Source organism: Bombina bombina, chromosome 11, assembly GCF_027579735.1.
Source record: "Bombina bombina isolate aBomBom1 chromosome 11, aBomBom1.pri, whole genome shotgun sequence".
Taxonomy (NCBI): Eukaryota; Metazoa; Chordata; class Amphibia; order Anura; family Bombinatoridae; genus Bombina; species Bombina bombina.
This window is the reverse complement of record NC_069509.1, coordinates 125136059-125158847: the sequence shown is the minus strand read 5'-3', so window position 1 is coordinate 125158847 and position 22789 is coordinate 125136059. Positions and strand designations below refer to the sequence as shown.

The 22789-nt window shown below is 38.2% G+C and overlaps 2 protein-coding genes across 2 annotated transcripts in view; one reads left to right on the top strand and one right to left on the bottom strand.

Moving 5' to 3' along the window:
• Positions 1 to 14120, top strand: part of LOC128641871 (uncharacterized) — a 42390-nt gene extending 28270 nt beyond the window's left edge. The window contains exon 2 of the mRNA XM_053694435.1: positions 12723 to 14120. Within this exon, the coding sequence (XP_053550410.1) occupies positions 12752 to 13780 (1029 nt within the window). The 5' untranslated portion in view covers positions 12723 to 12751 and the 3' untranslated portion in view covers positions 13781 to 14120. The remainder of the gene's footprint in view (positions 1 to 12722) is intronic.
• Positions 1 to 22789, bottom strand: part of C11H7orf50 (chromosome 11 C7orf50 homolog) — a 1120174-nt gene that overhangs the window by 640005 nt on the left and 457380 nt on the right. Inside the window, exon 3 of the mRNA XM_053694438.1 lies at positions 6447 to 6482. Within this exon, the coding sequence (XP_053550413.1) occupies positions 6447 to 6482 (36 nt within the window). The remainder of the gene's footprint in view (positions 1 to 6446; positions 6483 to 22789) is intronic.

Below are 22789 nucleotides of genomic sequence, written 5' to 3'. Positions count from 1 at the left end.
GTTGTGTAATGCCACAGGATAACATTAAAGGGACAGTCTACTCCAGAATTGTAATTGTTTAAAAAGATAGATGGTTTCTTTATTACTCGTTCCCCAGTTTAGAATAACCAACTCAGTTATATTAATATTCATTTTACCTCTGCGATTATCTTGTATAAAAGCCTCTGCAGACTGCCCCCTTATTTCAGTTCTTTTGACAGACTTGCATTTTAGCCAATCAGTGCCCTCTCATAAGTAACTTCACTGATGTGAGCACAATGTTATCTATATGGCACACACGAATTAACACCCTCTAGCTGTGAAAAACTGCCAAACTGCACTGAGATTAGAGGCGGCCTTCAAGGGCTTAGACATTAGCATATGAGCCTAACTAGGTTTAGCTTTCAACTAAGAATACCAAGAGAACAAAGCAAATTTGATGATAAAAGTAAATTGGAAAGTTATTATAAAATCGCATGCCCTATCTGATTCATGAAAGTTTAATTTTGACTAGACTGTCCCTTTTAAGCAAAGTGTGAACTTAACACTTAGGATTCTGAATGGCTGCTGTTATATTTTTTTCACCACTAAAAAGAATAGCTGAAGGATAACTGCTCACTCGGCACTTTTAGCGAATACGTCCAGGATAATTAGCCCTGTAAATTCGCCTAGTGTAGTCATTAGCAAAATAAAAATAGATCTTAAGATTTACAATATCAAAACTAAACTAATAAAGGGGAATCATATTTTGGTTTGAAACTCGGCAAGCTTATATAACAAATGGTACATTTCTTATGAGCTAAGGCATGACAGACAAAAAGAAGGCTTTCAGTTATATTAGGTGGAGAGATGCCACCGCATTCCATGAATGTTTATACTGGCTCCCTCTCAACTGCTTGTTTTCCAGATAAAACAACATTTTTTTTGTGGTGTGGGCAGCATACCAAGAATATTTCAAGCAGTTTTTAACCTTTTATTTTTGTCTGAGATTTTAAATAAATATCTTTGTGATGATACTACTTATTCAGCAATGAAACGGTTACATTTGAATTATGAGATGTATATACGTTTGAAGTACTGTATTTTCTGCTAGGTTTATGAAACAGGAGAAAACTAAATCTTTCAAATGAACAGTTTAATACCTGTATAGTAAACATATTTAATTAAAGGGATACTATACTTATTTTTGTTTTCATAATTCAATTTTAAGCAACGTTCTAGTTTACTCCTATAATCAATTTTTCTTTGTTCTCTTGCTATCTTTATTTAAAAAGCAGGAATGTAAAGCTTAGGAGCCTGCCCATTTTTGGTTCAGAACCTGGGTTATGCTGGCATATTGGTGGCTAAATGTAGCCACCAATAAGCAAGTGGGGTTTTTTTTAGGTTCAGCACCCTGGATAATGCTTGCTTATTGGGGGCTACATTTAGCCACCAATATGCAAGCAAAACCCAGGTTCTGAACGAAAAATGGGCAGGCTGCTACGCTTTACATTCCTGCCTAGTAATAAAGATAGCAAGAGAACCAAGACAAATTGATAATAGGAGTAAATTAAAAAGTTTCTTATAATTTGAATCATGAAAGAAAAAAAATTGGGTTTAATATCCCTTTAAAGACTGGTAGTGCCAGTGCAAACTTTTTTTTTTTTTTTTACTGTTTGTTTAAAGGGTCATGGAACCCCCCCCCCCCAAATGTTTCTTTCATGATTTAGACAGAGCATATATTTTTAAGCAACTTTCAAATGTACTTCGATTTTCAATTTTGCTTTGTTCTCTGGGAACTCCTAAATACGCTTCTAACACAAAAAGTCTATTGCTTCAGCTGCCTACGATTCAAAAATGTCATTATTTTGTTCAAATGGAGCTGCAAGTCAATAGTATGAGAGGGCTGTACCTTGCATAAAAAGGCTGCTTTTAGTCTTTTTTTTTTTTTTTAAAATACTTAGTGGGGTATTCCATTTAAAAAAAAAAAAAAAGTTACATGCACATATTAATTAGAATTATTGGGTGTATTATGGCCTTTGATAACCTAATGTATAACCACTGAAAGAGGTTAAAGTCCTGTTCTGTACTGCGAGTATACTTCAGTTTATTAAAACCAGTGCAGGCACTGATCAAACAGAATACACATTATAGTACTCGTGTTCCAAATAATAAATATTGTTGGGCAGGAACTAAAGTGTATTAAAAGATAACCTTTATTTACATATGTAATTACTTACTAATAAGAACGTATACAATTGAAAACACACCAGAGGCGGGAATTAAATCAACAATTGCTGCTAACTACTAGTTGGTGCCTAACTCGTGATTACCAAAATATCAATATTAAAGTGAGTGGCAATAATTATAAAGCATTAAAGACCATGATAGACTGCCACAGTGTATATACGTAAATCAAGTAATTAATCTACTTGTGAGAGTAGATAAGCAAAGAAAGCCTGTATGTATATATATATATATTATTATTAAAAAATGATTCATGATTTAGAAAGCACATGCAATTTTAAAAAGCTTTCCAATTTATTTATATTGTTATCTTGATGTCCTTTGTTGAAGAGCATATCTAAATAGGCTCAGTAGCTGCTGATTGTTGGCTGCACATAGATGCCTTGTCTGATTGGCTCACCCATGTGCATTGCTATTTATTCAACAAAGGATATCTAAAGAATGAAGCAAATTAGATTACAGAAGCAAATTGGAAAGTTGTTTAAAATTGGATTCTCTATCTAAATCACGAAAGAAAAATCTTGGGTTTCATGTCCCTTTAATCTGTATCGCTATGTGGAGATGTAATCCTAAACATTACTCTTTTTGTCTTACAAAGCTTCGTTACCTTAAAAACACTTACATGCTGGCAAGCTAACAAAACTGCAGCCAATTAATATAAGTTTAATGCCGCGCTTCATAGGGTTTAAAGGGACAGTCTAGTCCAAAACAAACTTTCATTATTCAGATAGGGCATGTCATTTTAAACAATTTTCACGTTTACTTTTATCACCAATTTTACTTTGTTCTCTTGGTATTCTTAGTTGAAAGCTAAACCTAGGAGGTTCATATGCTAATTTCTAAGCCACTGAAGACCACCTCTCATCTCAGGGCATTTTGTATGTTTTTTACAACTAGAGGGTGTTCATGTGTTTCATATAGATAACACTGTGCTCACGCACGTGGAGTTCCTAGGAGCCAGCACTGATTGGCTAAAATGCAAGTCTGTCAAAAGAACTGAAATAAGGGGGCAGTCTGTAGAGGCTTAGATACAAGATAATCCCAGAGGTAAAAAGCTTATTAGTATAACTGTGTTGTTTATGCAAAACTAGTTAATAAAGAAATTATCTATCTTTTAAAACAATAAATATTCTGGTGTAGACTGTCCCTTTAAGTATAATGTTGTAGTCTAGAAGCAAATGCCCACATTTTTCTGCTTTCAAATTATTTCTGAGCTGGTGCTAAAATCATAGAAGAAGAGTTCTGATTACAATCGCCAAACCTCCATTGACCTGTAAGCATACTTATCTGACTTGCGCGTTATATGTAGAACATATTATTCAAGGCACATACTCCTGAGCATACTTTAGTATGCTCTTACTGAAAGGAGCTTACTCAAAGCATACAAAGGGCAAGCTTTTCTAGGACAAATGTAACAATTAAAAGTAACTGTACACTCTATCTGAATAATGAAAACTGAATGTGGCTTGTATATCCCCTTTAAGAAATATTTGTAGGTGCACTTGATTAAAAAAATATTTAACCTAAATTTCAAACATTGATTATTTTGCTTTTATGTATAAAAGATTGGACTATTTAACCCAGTGATATTAAAGGGACATATTGCTCATATGCTAAATCACTTGAAACTGATGCAGTAAAACTGTAAAAAGCTGACAAGAAAATATCACCTGAACATCTCTATGTAAAAAGGGAAGATATTTTACCTAAAATGTCTTCATCTCCTGAGAGTAAGTGCTGTGTGAACAGTTATACTTTAGCTGCTATTCGAAAAAAGAAAAAAAAAATAGCTAATCAGCATCAGCAGTGCTAAGGAAATGCTTTGCCTATGCTGTGCTTAAACTAAATAGGAAAATAACATGACTGTGCCTGCACATGAGAGATGCACACTCCCTTGCAAGTCCTAGGACTAGCATCCTGATTGGCTGCTTAAATTCTCCTTACAGTGGGGTGTGAATAGGAAATCCGAGGTAAAATATCTTCCTTTTTTACATAGAGATAGTCAGGTGATATTTTCTAGTCAGCTTTTTACAGCTATGCTGCATAATTTTAAAGGGCTTTCACATTTAGGTACCATATCTTTCTAAGACAAAATTTCATGATTCGGAAAAAGCATGCAATTTCAAACAACATTCCAATTTACTTCTATTATCTAATTTGCTTTGTGCTTGGTTGCATTGTTGCTCCTTCAACAAAGGATACCAAGACAACAGAAGTAAATTAGAAAGCTGTTTAAAAATGTACATAATCATTTTAGATTCACTGATCAGTACAAGATTGGTAAACATTTGGCATGAAAATGCTATAAGGAAATTTGCTTCTAACTTTATTTTTATTTTATATTGTATGTTTAGTTTTGCTTCCACTACCCCATGTATTTTTCAGTGTTAATTTGGAGATATTACCACATTAAACAGAGTAATGTAATTACATGGGTTATAAACAGTAATTATGTGCCTTCACCCACTCGTTTTATTGCATAAGAGTCTACTATGCTGCCAGAGATGGGTTTACAAACGCATATTTCAGATTATTAAATCAACCATTAAGCATAATAAAGGGATAGTAAACACAACATTTTCTTCTACTATCAAATTGTCTTCGTTCTCTTGTTATCCATTGCTGAAGGAACAGCATTGCACTACTGGCAGGAAGCTGAACACATCTAGTCAGCCAATCATAAGAGACAAATGTGTGCAGGCACCAATTAGCAGCAGCTCCCACTAGTGTAGGATATGTGCGTATTCATTTTTTAACAAGGGATACTAAAAGAAGAAAGCCCATTTGAAAATAGAAGTGAATTTAAAAGTGTCTTAAAATGACCGGCTCTATGTGACTCATGCAAGTTTAATTTTGACTTTCCTATCTCTTTAAGAGATATGAAACAGTTATCCTCCAGTTAAATTTTTATATATATACAGGGGTCAAGTCCTATGAAAAAAACCTGTGGGAACTCACCAAGACTTCCACCCCCTCACAATGAATATTGTTTATACACACACAATGTATGTATATAATCTATACACTTTAGTTAATGATAGCAAATTAAAACAAATGAAGGATTGAATGGTTGCCTTTGGGCCTAAAACTCCTCCTCTGTCGCAGAGTTGCACCCACTTAAGGTGCAATAGTCCTATTTCTTCTGAGGGGAGCTAAATAACCGCAGAGCAAGCCACACAGAAATGTAAGAACCATGTGTTCCACACAGTGCGGGGTGATCACACAGCAGGACCGCTGACAGGCTTGCAATTAGTGTATTGTAGGATTTGTTGCTGCCCATTACTAGAGGATCTCACTATCCTTCTAACCAGACTGTGCCCCAGCTCATCCCACCAGCAGCAGCAGTGTTTAATGAAGAATTTATGTTCTCTTTCCAGGAGGAACTTAGTTCCACCTGCAAAAATACTGAACTTGACCTATATATATATATATATATATATATATATATATATATATATATATATATATATATATATATATATATATATATATATATATATATATATATATATATACACATACATATATATACATACATATATACATACGTATATATATATATATATATATATATATATATATATATATATATATATATATATATATATATATATATATACACACACACACACATATATATATATATATATATATATATACACACATACATACACACACACAACCCCAAATCCGAAAAGGTTAGGACAGTATGGAAAATGCAAAAAAGTAAACATTAGAAATTCAATTCACCCTGTACTATATTGAAAACACATTATTAACACATTACTTTCCATATGGAAGGCACAACCTTAAAGGGATACAATGTAGACCAGACCATTTTCCATATGGAGAGTACAACCTCAAACATATTAGTTTTAATACTTTCACTTTTTACATCTTGATACTAAACAGCTAGCGCACCACAGCTCGCTGTTACATGTTTCCCATTGGCTGTACAACCTGCTGGTCAAGCGTTAGAATAAACCGCAGGTACAGAGAGGAGGCCAGCGCGTGACTGAACAAGTATAAAGCAATGTAAGCTTATTCATTTATTACTGGATATAAACTGCAGCATGATTTTAGATGAAGGACATTGTTTGTATGCTGCATAGAACTGCAAAGATCCTTGTGTAAGTTTACCATCGCCTTAAAGTTATCACAACTTTTTTTTAAGAGGACTTAAAAATGCTACTGTATGTTTAGAATGTATTCTTATGTAATAATATAAAAAAAGAGCCTACCTGAGTTTCTTCAGAGTCATCAAGCTCTTCCGGATCCTAAAGAGAAATTAAAAATAAAGAAACATTGTTACTTATGTGGTTGTTTTGTAAAATCAGTATATATATATATATATATATATATATATATATATATATATATATATATATATATATATATATATATATATATAGTCACTGATTTCATCTTATGTGCACCAACAAAAGTCTTAAAGGGACATAAAATGGAATACGAAATGTTTTAATGAGCTTTCATATTGTGCTAATGCTTACCTAATCACTATTGGTGTAAACGCAAGCAAAAGGGTTAAGCACATAGTTTAAGTAAACTCCTGAGCAGCAAAGCACTGGCGATCCTGAGCTACATACCGAACATGAACAGCATATGTGCATAACCTACAATCACTGCATGCATAGGAGTGGAGCAGAAGTGCATACCCACTCAGTAGCAGACTTTATATATTTAACACCCCTATACTGATATTAAACACATATAACTTAATAAGTAAATGCTCTCGCACATTAGGGCATTTGTCTTTTGCTGTTTCTGTTTCTTTAAGTGTACAAAAGGAAATAATACAATAATATCTTAAAAGGATACTAAACCCATTTTTTTGTCTTTCATGATTCAGATGGATCATTTTGACTTGAGTGTCCCTTTAAGCTACTAATATGTTTGTATTCTCTTATCTTCTTGGAGATGTACAAATAAGCAGAGACTAAGCTTTTGGCTATTCTTTATATAGAAATAACACTTTATTATGGACTCCAGTAAAAGCCAAGCTGCAGAACAGGGAAGTCAGACAGGAGACAGACACTATTACTGCCAAGGGTACAAAACTCAGGCTCGCTCCAGAATGGAGAAGTAAACTAGAAAGGAATTACTCTGAAACAGAATCATTTTGGGTTTTTCCCTTTTAGATCTTAAAGGAATACTAAATCCAAATGGTTTTTCTTCCATGATTCAGATTAGAAAGTTGCTTAAAATTGAATCCTCTATCTGAATCATGAAAGAAAAAAAAATTGGATTTAGTATCCCTTTAAAGGGACATGACAGTCATTTCCAATTTCCATGGTTCAGAGAGAGCATGACTTTTCAATTTACTTTTATCAAAAAAAAATTATTGTTTTTTTTAGACAAATCTTTATTACAGTTTCGACCATTACATTTATTTAAAGGGACAGTCAAGTTAAAAAAAAAATTCATGATTGAAATAGGGCATGCCATTTTAAACAACTTTCCAATTTACTTTAATCACCAATTTTGCTTTGTTTTCTTGGTATTCTTAGTTGAAAGCTAAACCTAGGAGGTTCATATGCTAATTTCTTAGACCTTGAAGACTGCCTCTAATCTGAATGCATTTTAAACACTAGAGGGTATTAGTTCATGTGTTTCATATAGACAACATTGAACTAATGCACGTGAAGTTACCATGGAGTGAGCACCGATTGGCTAAAAAGCAAGTCTGTCAAAAGAACTGAAATAAGGGGGCAGTTTGCAGAGGCTTAGGTACAAGGTAATCACAGAGGTAAAACGTGTATTATTATAACTGTGTTGGTTATGCAAAACTGGGGAATTGGTAATAAAGGGATTATCTTTCTTTTTAAACAAAAATTCTGGTGTTGACTGTCCCTTTAATATCTCATAGGTTTGCAAGAGTATCCCACATACAAATCTAATGTGTCCATTATAATACAATGTATACAATATAAGACCAGTCAGTTGTTTATAAGGAAACAAAATGCAATAATCAAAATGTTTCAAAGTATTCTTGGTGTGGAGAACAAATATTACAAGTAATATTCTAAAGAAATAAACAGTATTAAAGCACCATGGATTACAACTCAACATTTGCTATCCAATTATTCCAGTTTGGTAAGGATTTTGACAATGGGAGGGAATATTTGTCTTTGTACGGACAAATATAATTTTTTTATATACATTTAAAATTGTTCAAAAAAAATATGAGTTCTAAATACACTATCTACTAATACATCAAATTACTTTTTAATTAAAGCGACAGTTTACACTAACATTTTCTCCCCTTTAATGTGTTCCTAATGATCCATTTTACCTGCTGGAGTATATTCCATTGTTTACAAATAGCTCCTTTGCATTTATATCGCATTTAAAATAGATGATTTTGCCAATGGTATCCCTATATATAAGTTTATATACTTAAAGTATAGGCTATTATTAAAAGGCCATATGATCCCATCTGAATTATTAGACGCTAAAATTATAGTACTCCCGAAACCAGGCAAAGATAAGACGTTGTGTCAGAACTATAGGCCAATATCCCTAATAAATCAGGACCTAAAAATTTTCACAAAAATTCTAGCTAATCGACTCAAACCCTTACTCCCCAAACTGGTACACCCTGACCAAGTTGGCTTCATCCAAAATAGAGAAGCTCCAGACAATGTCAGGAGAATGGTGTCCCTGATTGACTATATGCATGAAACAAAAACGCCTTCCCTGCTCCTTTCTCTGGATGCAGAGAAGGCGTTTGATAGAGTCGATTGGACATACATGCAGGCAGTGTTAACTAGGATAGGCATCTCTGGGGAATTCATGAGAGCAATTCAAAATATATATTCCACCCCCTCTGCGAGCGTGAGAGCCATGGGTCACCAATCCGAAAGATTTGCTGTCCTCAATGGGACCCGTCAGGGATGCCCGTTGTCCCCATTACTTTTTGCGCTGTGCATAGAGCCCCTGGCCCAACATATTAGAAGATCCCCTGATATAACAGGTATCAAAATAAAACAAAAGGAATATAAACTCACACTCTTTGCAGACGATGTCCTACTCTCCCTGTCAAGACCACTGATGACACTTCCGAACCTCTACCAAACCCTCAATTCCTTTTCCTCTATATCAGGCTATAAAATTAACCTGGAAAAATGTGAAGCACTACCTGTGCATCTCCCAGATCATACTAAAAAGCTGATAAAGGCTAACTTTGAATTTAAATGGGCCAAACACCTCCTCAGATACTTGGGGATTAATCTAACCACAAGCTCAATGGCACTATACAAGGCAAATTATCCCCCTATGTATAAATCTATTAAACAAGATTTAAATAAATGGAGTAAACTAAGATTCTCATGGTTTGGTAGACTGTCGGCAGTCAAAATGATGATATTGCCAAGAATCCTATATTTATTCCGCACCCTGCCGATCAGAATTCCAGCCCCAGACTTAGACGACCTCCAAAAGCATATAATTGGTTTTATACGGGGAAACAAAAAGGCCAGAATCCCTTTGGCAGTCCTTTCTAGGAACAGACAATTGGGGGGGGGGGGGGGGGGGCACCAAAACTTAAACACTATTATCAGGCAGCCAGATTAGCACAGACGGCACTTCTCAACGACCCCGACAAGGACATTGTCTGGACCCAACTTGAATCAGATATAGCAGGACTTATCCCACAGGACATGATTCTTTGGGACCCTAAAAGATGCCTTAGTAGGAAGCAACAAGAACATCCAGTGATAGATTTCATGATCAAGCAATGGTCCAGACTGACTACTTCTTTGGCTCTACTCCCTATGCACTCCGTTAAAGCCACACTCACGAGCCTAGTTAGACATGAACTGATCCCCATTATTCGAAAATGGGAAAATAGAGGACTTTATAGAATAGCTGACCTTATAATAGGAGGTAAAATGATGAGCTACACACAATTACAAGAAAAATTGCAGCCAATTAAACTAGAATGGTTTTTATACTTGCAGCTTACCTCCATCATTCACCCTCTTTTGCCATCCATAACTAAAAATTTGCCCTCTATATTACAGACCATATGCAGCACCACATCCAGGCCCAAGAACACTATCTCCAAGCTTTACCAAGCAATCCAGCTAGCATCAGAAGATGCCAAATCCATCCTACAAACCAAATGGGAAAAAGATATTAACAAGGAAATGGAGATTCAGGATTGGCATATGACTCTATCTAGTGCAGGAAAGGGATTGTTAAGTGCAGATATGTGGGAAAACTGCATTAAGACCAACTTCCGTTGGTATCTAACTCCGCTGATAACCTCACACTCCACCAAAGATATATCTAGACTCTGTTATAGGGGCTGTGGGGAAGTGGGGGACTACAAACACATGTAGTGGGACTGCTCCCATACACACAGGGTGTGGAACCAATTATCCCGGTTTTTAAGCTCAATCTTAGACAGCCCTATTAAGCTCACCATGGAACAAGCTTTACTCCACGTCAGACTTAAAGAATTCAATAAATATATTAATTTGTTTATTAAGATAACATGCACTGCCACAAGGATTTGTATAGCCCGCCATTGGAGGGAATGTGCCCCGTCCTGGGAAGAAATCAAAATCAAACTTAAATTTTATTACAGTATGTCAGAACAGGCAGCATTTCTTCTAGATACCCAAGAAACCTTTCAGAAAGTATGGTATTACTGGATATTACACAATGTATCCTAACACATTAGTTTAATCCAATAGAGCCCCCCACTTGGATTGTTCTATCCTTTAAGAATTCAGAACCCCCAGACATGACAGGTAAAATATAGATAAATAGGAGACATATTAATCCCACATATAACAAGTTTTTAAATAAAAAGGAGCGGAATGGTCGGGAGACACCCCCTTATCTACCTCTTACCTTTTTCTCTCTCTTTGCTTTACTTAACTCTTTTCCCCCTTCACTATTTCTTTACTTCATTGATCCTTACCCTGGTAATATGTAGCTTGTTTGAGCCTTTAAGCATCATAACTGTGTACAAAACTATTTTAATTCTAGCTACAAACTGAAGATTCCTCACTACACGGACTATTGTTTCACAATGTTGGATGCTTCCAAGTTTCTTATGTTAGAGAGGTCTTACGAATTATAACTTAGTGACTGAACGATTCAATGATTTGTAACCTGATTTATCTCATTTACTATGTTATTTCAGAGAACCAGGATTTCTGTTCTCTTGATTTGTTTTTCTTTCATACTTTTCCTGTTATTATGCCTTTGCTACAAAATAATAAAAATTACTTTATCATAAAGTATAGGCTATTAAAAAGCTGTGTAAACATAGCCAGTAGAAGACATTACACTCCCATTGGGGTGTAGAAGAGATAAGTATAGAGGATTTGATATACAAACAGAGATAAGATAAGGAAGCATTTATGTGTACAGAAAGTGATAATATAAGATCATCTGATTTTCCCGGAAGCTCAACCCATTTTAATGGATTGTGGTGTCAAAGAACAAAATCAGCTATTTCATATTTAACATTAAACCTGAAGAAGCAATTTCTCATACATTTTATATGCCGTTGCTGGTGTAACAAGTCATTTGAAACACATAGAGAGAATTTTTTTTTACAGTATTCTGTCCCTTTATTTGTTTAAATATAATTATCACATTTACTTTGTAGGCTATGTTGCACAAGGCACTACTGGGAGGTATCTGATGAAAGGTGACTACACACATACGCCTCTTGTCATTGGTTCACCGGATGTGTTCAGCTAAGATCTCTGAAGCTGAGTTTAACTATATGTGTAATCCCTCAGCAGGGGTTAAACAAGCAGTTATAAGCAATAGTGCAATAATAAAATGCTCCAACACCGGGCTCAACAAACCCAGTTGCCAGGGAGCCACTGGCTTCTAGAAATTAACCTCTGGCTCCTAACTTTTTGGGTTATTCTCTATATATCTATATGCAAACATCACTGTTTGACTCGTAAAAGTATATCTGGCTCCTAAATATTCTTACTGGCTCCTAAATTTGAAACAGATTTGTTGACTGCTGCTCTAACACATGATATCATTTTTTATTGTTCTTTAAAGGGAGATGAAACCCTAATTTTTTTCTGATTTAGAAAGAGCATGTAATTTTAAGCAACTTTCCAATTTACTTGTATTGTGTAATTTGCTTCATTTTTTTAGATATCCTTTGTTAAAGAAATAGCAATGCACATGGGTGAGTCAATCACACAAGGCATCTATGTGCAGCAAACAATCAGCAGCTACTGAGCCTATCTAGATATGCTTTTCAACAAAGGATATCAAGAGAACGAAGCAAATTAGACAATAGAAGTAAATTGGAAAGTTGCTTAAAATGACATGCTCTTTCTAAATCATGAAAGAAAGAAAAATAGGGTTTCATGTCCCTTTAATGTCACTTTAAATGAACCAGCACAATATAACTAATAAAGTATTTATGATTCAGAGTTGTTGCTACAGATCCCACCTGGGACTTTATACAGTACCATACAAAAACTAATGCTCATTTATTTCTATTTTAGGTAAATAATTACACCAAAGGAGATCAATTATGGACCATCACAATATGACATACCTATATTACCCAAGTCAAACCATGGATTCTTACTCCGACCTAGAGGACATCATAGCCTATCAGAACGTTATTTCAAGAGCCATGCACACCTACATAGGTATACTGCTCCCTCTTGGTTTGCTGTCTGGTATATTTTGTACAATAATAATCATCAAAAACAATATTAGGAGTCACATTTTTGAAAATTTGGACTTCTACATTTTAAATTTGACAATAACCGATATCACAATTACTTTGTATTCATTTACTGTTATAACAAGACCAGATTATCTGGAAATAACCAACGTGAGCTGCAGCGTTCTTGCCTCGTTCTTTAACTTAAGCTATTTTTACTCCCAGTACCTCCTGGTTCTGATGCTTCCCATGTTTGTAATTTTCAGCAATTCCATTTCTAATATTGTAGTGACCAAGGCAAGGCAAAGTCCTCTGGTGTGTGTATGTGTAACCTTGGCCGTCTCTCTGCTATTGTCACTGCTGGCTATGTCACTGATGGGCACCTACTGGGATCCTGACAATATAACACACTGCCAATTTGATCCACTAAATTCCAAGCCAGCATACGACTTTGTGAAGTTCACTGCTGGATTCTGTATCCCATCAATTGTCATTGTATTGTTTCTTGGTTTCCTAATTGCTCTTTTAAAAAGTGCAGAAGATACCACAATAAAGAAGAACGTGAAAGAACATCTGGTCGTTCTACTTCATATTTCCGTGCTTTTTACGTGCCGCCTGTTTTACAATATCATGCTCCTCCGAAGGACACAGCTAAAGCTTCTGGGAGATTTAATGTCTCCCGGAGATGAACTGATAACCAACATTGCAGAGTTGGTGATGTTAAGTGGAAGTTGTATTAATTTAATCTTCACGTTGACTTTACACAGACCATGTAGGCTGGGAGTATGGAACTCCCTCCAGTTTATTAAAAATAAGTGTTGTGGAACTCGAAACGCTAATGAAATTGAAATGGAAGGACCCAGCAATGAACCTTTACGACACAACCATTAACTGCCTCATAGCAAACAACCTACATTCAAATGTGGTGAAATTATTTTTTTTATTGTTGAGATAGGAACCAAATGTATCCATTAGTGATAGGCAAATGTTCTATTATTATATTTCTAAAGGAAATATGTTGACAGCATACACCTATTCTAAACAAATGCTGAAGGTCTGCCAAATACATTCCCATTCATTGTGCCAAGCCAGTGCTACCTTAAAGAGACATTCCCAGCCATATTAGGAATCCACACAGATGCATTTCTGTTTTAAGTAGAAGCATTTTTGTTACATAAACGTATTAGCAAAAATGCTTCTAATAAAAGATATAGCTGTTTCAAAACAGAATTTATGTTTACCTGATAAATTGCTTTCTCCAACGGTGTGTCCGGTCCACGGCGTCATCCTTACTTGTGGGATATTCTCTTCCCCAACAGGAAATGGCAAAGAGCCCAGCAAAGCTGGTCACATGATCCCTCCTAGGCTCCGCCTACCCCAGTCATTCGACCGACGTTAAGGAGGAATATTTGCATAGGAGAAACCATATGTTACCGTGGTGACTGTAGTTAAAGAAAATAAATTATCAGACCTGATTAAAAAAACCAGGGCGGGCCGTGGACCGGACACACCGTTGGAGAAAGCAATTTATCAGGTAAACATAAATTCTGTTTTCTCCAACATAGGTGTGTCCGGTCCACGGCGTCATCCTTACTTGTGGGAACCAATACCAAAGCTTTAGGACACGGATGAAGGGAGGGAGCAAATCAGGTCACCTAAATGGAAGGCACCACGGCTTGCAAAACCTTTCTCCCAAAAATAGCCTCAGAAGAAGCAAAAGTATCAAATTTGTAAAATTTAGAAAAAGTGTGCAGTGAAGACCAAGTCGCTGCCTTACATATCTGATCAACAGAAGCCTCGTTCTTGAAGGCCCATGTGGAAGCCACAGCCCTAGTGGAGTGAGCTGTGATTCTTTCAGGAGGCTGCCGTCCGGCAGTCTCATAAGCCAATCGGATAATGCTTTTAATCCAGAAGGAGAGAGAGGTAGAAGTTGCTTTTTGACCTCTCCGTTTACCAGAATAAACAACAAACAAAGACAAAGTTTGTCTGAAGTCCTTAGTAGCTGCTAAGTAAAATTTGAGAGCACGAACTACATCCAAGTTGTGCAACAAACGTTCCTTCTTTGAAACTGGATTAGGACACAAAGAAGGCACAACTATCTCCTGGTTAATGTTTTTGTTAGAAACAACTTTTGGAAGAAAACCAGGTTTAGTACGCAAAACCACCTTATCTGCATGGAACACCAGATAAGGAGAAGAACACTGCAGAGCAGATAATTCTGAAACTCTTCTAGCAGAAGAAATTGCAACCAAAAACAAAACTTTCCAAGATAATAACTTAATATCAACGGAATGTAAGGGTTCAAACGGAACCCCCTGAAGAACTGAAAGAACTAGGTTGAGACTCCAAGGAGGAGTCAAAATTTTGTAAACAGGCTTGATTCTAACCAGAGCCTGAACAAAGGCTAGAACATCTGGCACAGCTGCCAGCTTTTTGTGAAGTAACACAGACAAGGCAGAAATCTGTCCCATCAAGGAACTTGCAGATAATCCTTTTTCCAATCCTTCTCGAAGGAAGGATAGACTCTTAGGAATCTTAACCTTGTCCCAAGGGAATCCTGCAGATTCACACCAACAGATATACCAAATTATGTGGTAATTTTTCTGGTTACAGGCTTTCAGGCCTGAACAAGAGTATTAATAACAGAATCTGAGAACCCTCGCTTTGATAAGATCAAGCGTTCAATCTCCAAGCAGTCAGCTGGAGTGGGTCGAACGGACCTAGAACAAGAAGGTCTCGTCTCAAAGGTAGCTTCCATGGTGGAGCCGATGACATATTCACCAGATCTGCATACCAAGTCCTGCGTGGCCACGCAGGAGCTATCAAAATCACCGACGCCCTCTCCTGATTGATCCTGGCTACCAGCCTGGGGATGAGAGGAAACGGCGGGAACACATAAGCTAGTTTGAAGGTCCAAGGTGCTACTAGTGCATCCACTAGAGCCGCCTTGGGATCCCTGGATCTGTACCCGTAGTAAGGAACTCTGAAGTTCTGACGAGAGGCCATCAGATCCATGTCTGGAATGCCCCACGGTTGAGTGACTTGGGCAAAGATTTCCGGATGGAGTTCCCACTCCCCCGGATGCAATGTCTGACGACTCAGAAAATCCGCTTCCCAATTTTCCACTCCTGGGATGTGGATAGCAGACAGGTGGCAGGAGTGAGACTCCGCCCATAGAATGATTTTGGTCACTTCTTCCATCGCTAGGGAACTCCTTGTTCCCCCCTGATGGTTGATGTATGAACTTGGCCCTCGCTAGCTGAGGCCAAGCTTTGAGAGCATTGAATATCGCTCTCAGTTCCAGAATATTTATCGGTAGAAGAGATTCTACCCGAGACCAAAGACCCTGAGCTTTCAGGGATCCCCAGACCGCGCCCCAGCCCATCAGACTGGCGTCGGTCGTGACAATGACCCACTCTGGTCTGCGGAAGGTCATCCCTTGTGACAGGTTGTCCAGGGACAGCCACCAACGGAATGAGTCTCTGGTCCTCTGATTTACTTGTATCTTCGGAGACAAGTCTGAATAGTCCCCATTCCACTGACTGAGCATGAACAGTTGTAATGGTCTTAGATGAATGCGCACAAAAGGAACTATGTCCATTGCCGCTACCATCAAGCCTATCACTTCCATGCACTGCGCTATGGAAGGAAGAGGAACGGAATGAAGTATCCGACAAGAGTCTAGAAGTTTTGTTTTTCTGGCTTCTGTCAGAAAAATCCTCATTTCTAAGGAGTCTATTATAGTTCCCAAGAAGGGAACCCTCGTTGACGGAGATAGAGAACTCTTTTCCACGTTCACTTTCCATCCGTGAGATCTGAGAAAGGCCAGGACAATGTCCGTGTGAGCCTTTACTTGAGGAAGGGACGACGCTCGAATCAGAATGTCGTCCCAGTAAGGTACTACAGCAATGCCCCTTGGTCTTAGCACCGCCAGAAGGGACCCTAGTACCTATGAGAAAATCCTAGGAGCAGTGGCTAATCCGAAAGAAAACGCCACGAACTGGAAATGCTTGTCCAGGAATTCAAACCTTAGGAACCGATGATGTTCCTTGTGGATAGGAATATGTAGATACGCATCCTTGAAATCCACCTTGGTCATGAATTGACCTTCCTGGATGGAAGGAAGAGTGTTCGAATGGTTTCCATCTTGAACGATGGAACCTTGAGAAACTTGTTCAAGATCTTGAGATCTAAGATTGGTCTGAACGTTCCCTCTTTTTTTGGGAACTATGAACAGATTGGAGTAGAACCCCATCCCTTGTTCTCCTAATGGAACAGGATGAATCACTCCCATTTTTAGCAGATCTTCTACCCAATGTAAGAATGCCTGTCTTCTTAAGTGGTCTGAAGACAACTGAGACCTGTGGAACCTCCCCCTTGGAGGAAGCCCCTTGAACTCCAGAGAATAACCTTGGGAGACTATTTCTAGCGCCCAAGGATCCAGAACATCTCTTGCCCCAGCCTGAGCGAAGAGAGAGAGTCTGCCCCCCACCAGATCCGGTCCCGGATCGGGGGCCCGCATTTCATGCTGTCTTGGTAGCAGTGGCAGGTTTCCTGGCCTGCTTTCCTTTGTTCCAGCCTTGCATAGGTGTCTCCAGGCTGGATTGGCTTGAGAAGTATTACCTTCCTGCTTAGAGGCCGTAGCCCTTGGGGCTGATCCGTTTCTGCGAAAGGGACGAAACTTAGGTTTATTTTTGGTCTTGAAAAGACCTATCCTGAGGAAGGGCGTGGCCCTTGCCCCCAGTGATATCAGAGATAATCTCTTTCAAGTCAGGGCCAAAGAGTGTTTTCCCCTTGAAAGGAATGTCAAGCAATTTGTTCTTGGAAGACGCATCCGCTGCCCAAGATTTTAACCAAAGCGCTCTGCGCCACAATAGCAAACCCAGAATTTTTTCGCCGCTAACCTAGCCAATTTCAAGGTGGCGTCTAGGGTGAAAGAATTAGCCAATTTAAGAGCACGAATTCTGTCCATAATCTCCTCATAAGAAGAAGAATTACTAATAATCGCCTTTCCTAGCTCATCAAACTAGAAACACGCGGCTGCAGTGACAGGGACAATGCATGCAATTGGTTGTAGAAGGGAACCTTGCTGAACAAACATCTTTAGCAGACCTTCTAATTCTTTATCCATAGGATCTTGGAAAGCACAACTATCTTCTATGGGTATAGTGGCGCGCTTGTGTAGAGTAGAAACCGCCCCCTCGACCTTGGGGACTGTCTGCCATCAGTCCTTTCTGGGGTTGACTATAGGAAAAACAATTTTATAAATATGGGGGGAGGTACTAAAGGTATACCGGGCCTGTCCCATTCTTTACTAACAATGTACGCCACCCGCTTGGATATAGGAAAAGCTTCGGGGGGCCCCGGGGCCTCTAAGAACTTTTCCATTTTACATAGTGGTTCTGGAATGACCAGATAATCACAATCATCCAAATTGGATAACACCTCCTTAAGCAGAGCGCGGAGATGTTCCAACTTAAATTTAAAAGTAATCACATCAGGTTCAGCTTGTTGAGAAATGTTTCCTGAATCTGAAATTTCTCCCTCAGACAAAACCTCCCTGGCCCCCTCAGACTGGTGTAGGGGCCCTTCAGAAACCATATCATTAGCGTTCTCATGCTCTACAGAATTTTCTAAAACAGAGCAGTCGCGCTTTCACTGATAAGTGGGCATATTGGCTAAAATGTTTTTGATAGAATTATCCATTATAGCCGTTAAATGTTGCATAGTAAGGAGTATTGGCGCACTAGATGTACTAGGGGCCTCCTGTATGGGCAAGACTGGTGTAGACGAAGGAGGGGATGATGCAGTACCATGCTTACTCCCCTCACTTGAGGAATCATCTTGGGCATCATTTTTACTAAATTTTTTTATGACATAAAATAAATATAGTTAAATGAGAAGGAACCTTGGTTTCCCCACAGTCAGAACACAATCTATCTGGTAGTTCAGACATGTTAAACAGGCATAAACTTGATAACAAAGCACAAAAAACGTTCTAAAATAAAACCGTTACTGTCACTTTAAATTTTAAACTAAACACACTTTATTACTGCAATTGCGAAAAAGTATGAAGGAATTGTTCAAAATTCACCAAAATTTCACCACAGTGTCTTAAAGCCTTAAAAGTATTGCACACCAAATTTGGAAGCTTTAACCCTTAAAATAACGGAACCGGAGCCGTTTTTATATTTAACCCCTTTACAGTCCCTGGAATCTGCTTTGCTGAGACCCCACCAAGCCCAAAGGGGAATACGATACCAAATGATGCCTTCAGAAAGACTTTTCTATGTATCAGAGCTCCACACACATGCAGCTGCATGCCATGCTGTCCTCAAAAACAAGTGCGCCATACCGGCGCGAAAATGAGGCTCTGACTATGATTAGGGAAAGCCCCTAAAGAATAAGGAGTCAAAAACAGTGCCTGCCGATATAATCATATTAAAATACCCAGAATAAATGATTCCTCAAGGCTAAATATGTGTTAATAATGAATCGATTTAGCCCAGAAAAAGTCTACAGTCTTAATAAGCCCTTGTGAAGCCCTTATTTACTATCTTAATAAACATGGCTTACCGGATCCCATAGGGAAAATGACAGCTTCCAGCATTACATCGTCTTGTTAGAATGTGTCATACCTCAAGCAGTAAGAGACTGCACACTGTTCCCCCAACTGAAGTTAATTGCTCTCAACAGTCCTGTGTGGAACAGCCATGGATTTTAGTTACGGTGCTAAAATCATTTTCCTCATACAAACAGAAATCTTCATCTCTTTTCTGTTTCTGAGTAAATAGTACATACCAGCACTATTTTAAAATAACAAACTCTTGATTGAATAATAAAAACTACAGTTAAACACTAAAAAACTCTAAGCCATCTCCGTGGAGATGTTGCCTGTACAACGGCAAAGAGAATGACTGGGGTAGGCGGAGCCTAGGAGGGATCATGTGACCAGCTTTGCTGGGCTCTTTGCCATTTCCTGTTGGGGAAGAGAATATCCCACAAGTAAGGATGACGCCGTGGACCGGACACACCTATGTTGGAGAAAAGTGTATTTAAGTATGCTCCGTGCACCAGCATTTTAAACACAGCACCTGTTCAGAGAGCCTAAGGTGCTTGTATAATCTGGCAATGACTCAATTGGTTAATAGCTGACAAGATATAAGTCCCACTGGCTCTCTGGGCAGCTGCAGTATGTAAAATGCTGGTGCACTGAGAATAGCTATGTTTCACATGCAGAGAAAAATGTTAACACTAAAACAGTTTACAAAACTCATTTTTGCCACCTCATGTATATTGTAAATATGTTTCTATTCACAGATGTAATTTATTTATGTGTATTTACATTTTGACTGGAATGTCCCTTTAATCATTTTAAATTTTAAGTTGGTTATTTAATGTCATAATCATTATCGTAAGAAAAAAAACTTTTATAAAGCAATTAACAGTAGACATTGAATCTTATAGACTTAGCCAGAACAGCAGCTACGATGAATTCATCAATGGGTTCAAGACTAGGGGGCCGATTTATGAAAGTGCGAACGGACATGATATGATATAGTATACGCTGTCAGCATTTATCAGTGCACAAGCAGTTCTTGTGAACTGCTTGTGCAATGCCTCCCCCTGCAGATTCGCAGCCGCTAGTAGGGGGTGTCAATCAGCCCGATCGTATAGGATCAGGCGGATTGATGTCCACAGCCTCAGAGCAGGCAAACCAGTTATGGAGCAGCGGTCTGAAGGCTCGCGCATCAAGCTCCATTCGGCCCCTAGGTGAGTACTTCATTTATAGATGCAAGAGCAACTTTATTTTGTATTGTCGGAAATCCAGAATTCATAAATAGGGTAACTTAAATGGATCACATATACATTTGCCTAAGAGATTTTAGCGGCATGTCTATAAAAGGCTTTCAAATATAGTTTATATATTTTATATACAAATAGCTACAAATGAAATTCAACTGTGCGTGTTGTATTTCAGTGGCAAGCAATGGATGCATAAAACTGGGCATTTCTTGAGAAAGTGATAAAAGAAAACAAAAGCACACTGACAAGAGGTTTTTCTAACAGAGCTGTCAATATAGGATTTAAATTAAATCCTGTTGTAATATCTAAAGCAAATTTCAATTTTACTTGACATGGTTTAGAGGGTTTAATTGTACTTTGTACAAAGGTATATATAGATCAATACAGGCAACTGCTGTGATCACACATCTTTGACCTATCTTTTAGACTCCTGTTGCCATGGTAACTATTAAGCATCAGTAGAACACTTGGAAATAATATTCATTATCAAATACCGTATTTTTTTCTCCATAAGACGCACTTTTTTCCCCTCAAAAGTAAGGGGAAATGTCTGTGCGTCTTATGGAGCGAATGCAGGCCCGGTGCTTGCATATTTAGGCTAGGCAGCCACCTTAGGGCACTGTGTTAATGAGTTCCACTTCGCGCTGCGCAATGTGCAGAGTGCAGACTATAGGACAGTGAACAATAAACACAAAGTCCGGAGCTGCAGTTAAAAATTCTTTGTTTTTTTATTCATTTAAGAGCGGTTACATGTACAGGTACAAAACATGCCCTTAGTGTCCATAGCTTTGGACACTAAGGGCATGTTTTGTACCTGTACATGTAACCGCTCTTAAATTAATAAAAGAACAAAGAATTTTTAACTGCAGCTCTGGACTTTGTGTTTATTGTATCTGTGGGCCATTTCCTTGGAGCGCTTGCAGTTGGTGTGCCCCTGGAGGTTGTCAAGTATCTAATGGTGGAAGCAAGTCACAAGGATTTCCATTTACCCACTACTGTGATTGGAAGTGTATCGGCAGGAGTCGTAAGTCGGCCGCGTCCTTTGACGTCATCACCGGGGCCATTGAGTGTAAAGCTATCACCAGTGCTGCAACGGGCAGCTGACGGCTTGTGGGAGCGGTGTAGCTCCAAGCTACGGAAGGCGGATTGCTTTGAGCCTAGGAGAGAGGTCTCCCGAACGGCTCTTAAACACACGGGCTTTAGGACAGTGCCGTGAAGAGAGGGTAAGTTTGTTCCAGACAAGGATGAGCAATAGTGGGGACTTTTGGGATTACACTTTCCTTGTTGATTGAACTATGTTTGGTGCATTTGGCACGAAGTTCGTAAGCTTTCACATCTAAGGGACAAGTGCACTAAAGGGTCTCCCCATTATAGGTGTTATTGTATCTGGCCCTTAATGTTTTAAAAATTGGCACTGCCTAAGTTGGGAATCACAGCTTTACCCGCCCTGCGGTATGTTGTCCTGCACTACTTGGATTAGGACCCGAGGGACACACATGAGACGCCTGTAGATGTCTAGAGTCCTGCCCTGAGGAGAAGCAGACTCTTAAGTTAGTTTCACCTAAGCACCAAAAGGGTTAAGGTTACCCCTCTGGCATCTGAGTAATTAAAGACTTAAAGTTCCCCTTACTGACATTGCCTCCTTGTCACCTATGGGGGTAGTATACCATTTGATTCAGAATATTGTTTTCTTGTTTTCCTCCTCTAAAAACTAGGTGCGTCTTATGGTCAGGTGCGTTTTATGGTCAGGTGCGTCTTATGGTCAGGTGCGTCTTATGGTCAGGTGCGTCTTATGGAGCGAAAAATACGGTAAATACTTCTAAATACTAAGTATTATCTACCAAATGAATAACATTTAATTCAAAGATAAAGCCATTTCTTGTGGTTTTAATACATCAATGAGAATGTAACTAAAGGAAACTCCATAATAGTCTAAAAATAAAAATGTCAAATGATGCTGTGCATAAGTACCTCCCCATTAGCTATCTGAGCTTCACATAAAATATATATATTTTAAACATAGGTTTGAAAATAAAAGAAACTCACATTAAAGCATTGCTAAGTGATTGAGGACCCAGCAAAGCTTATAGTGAT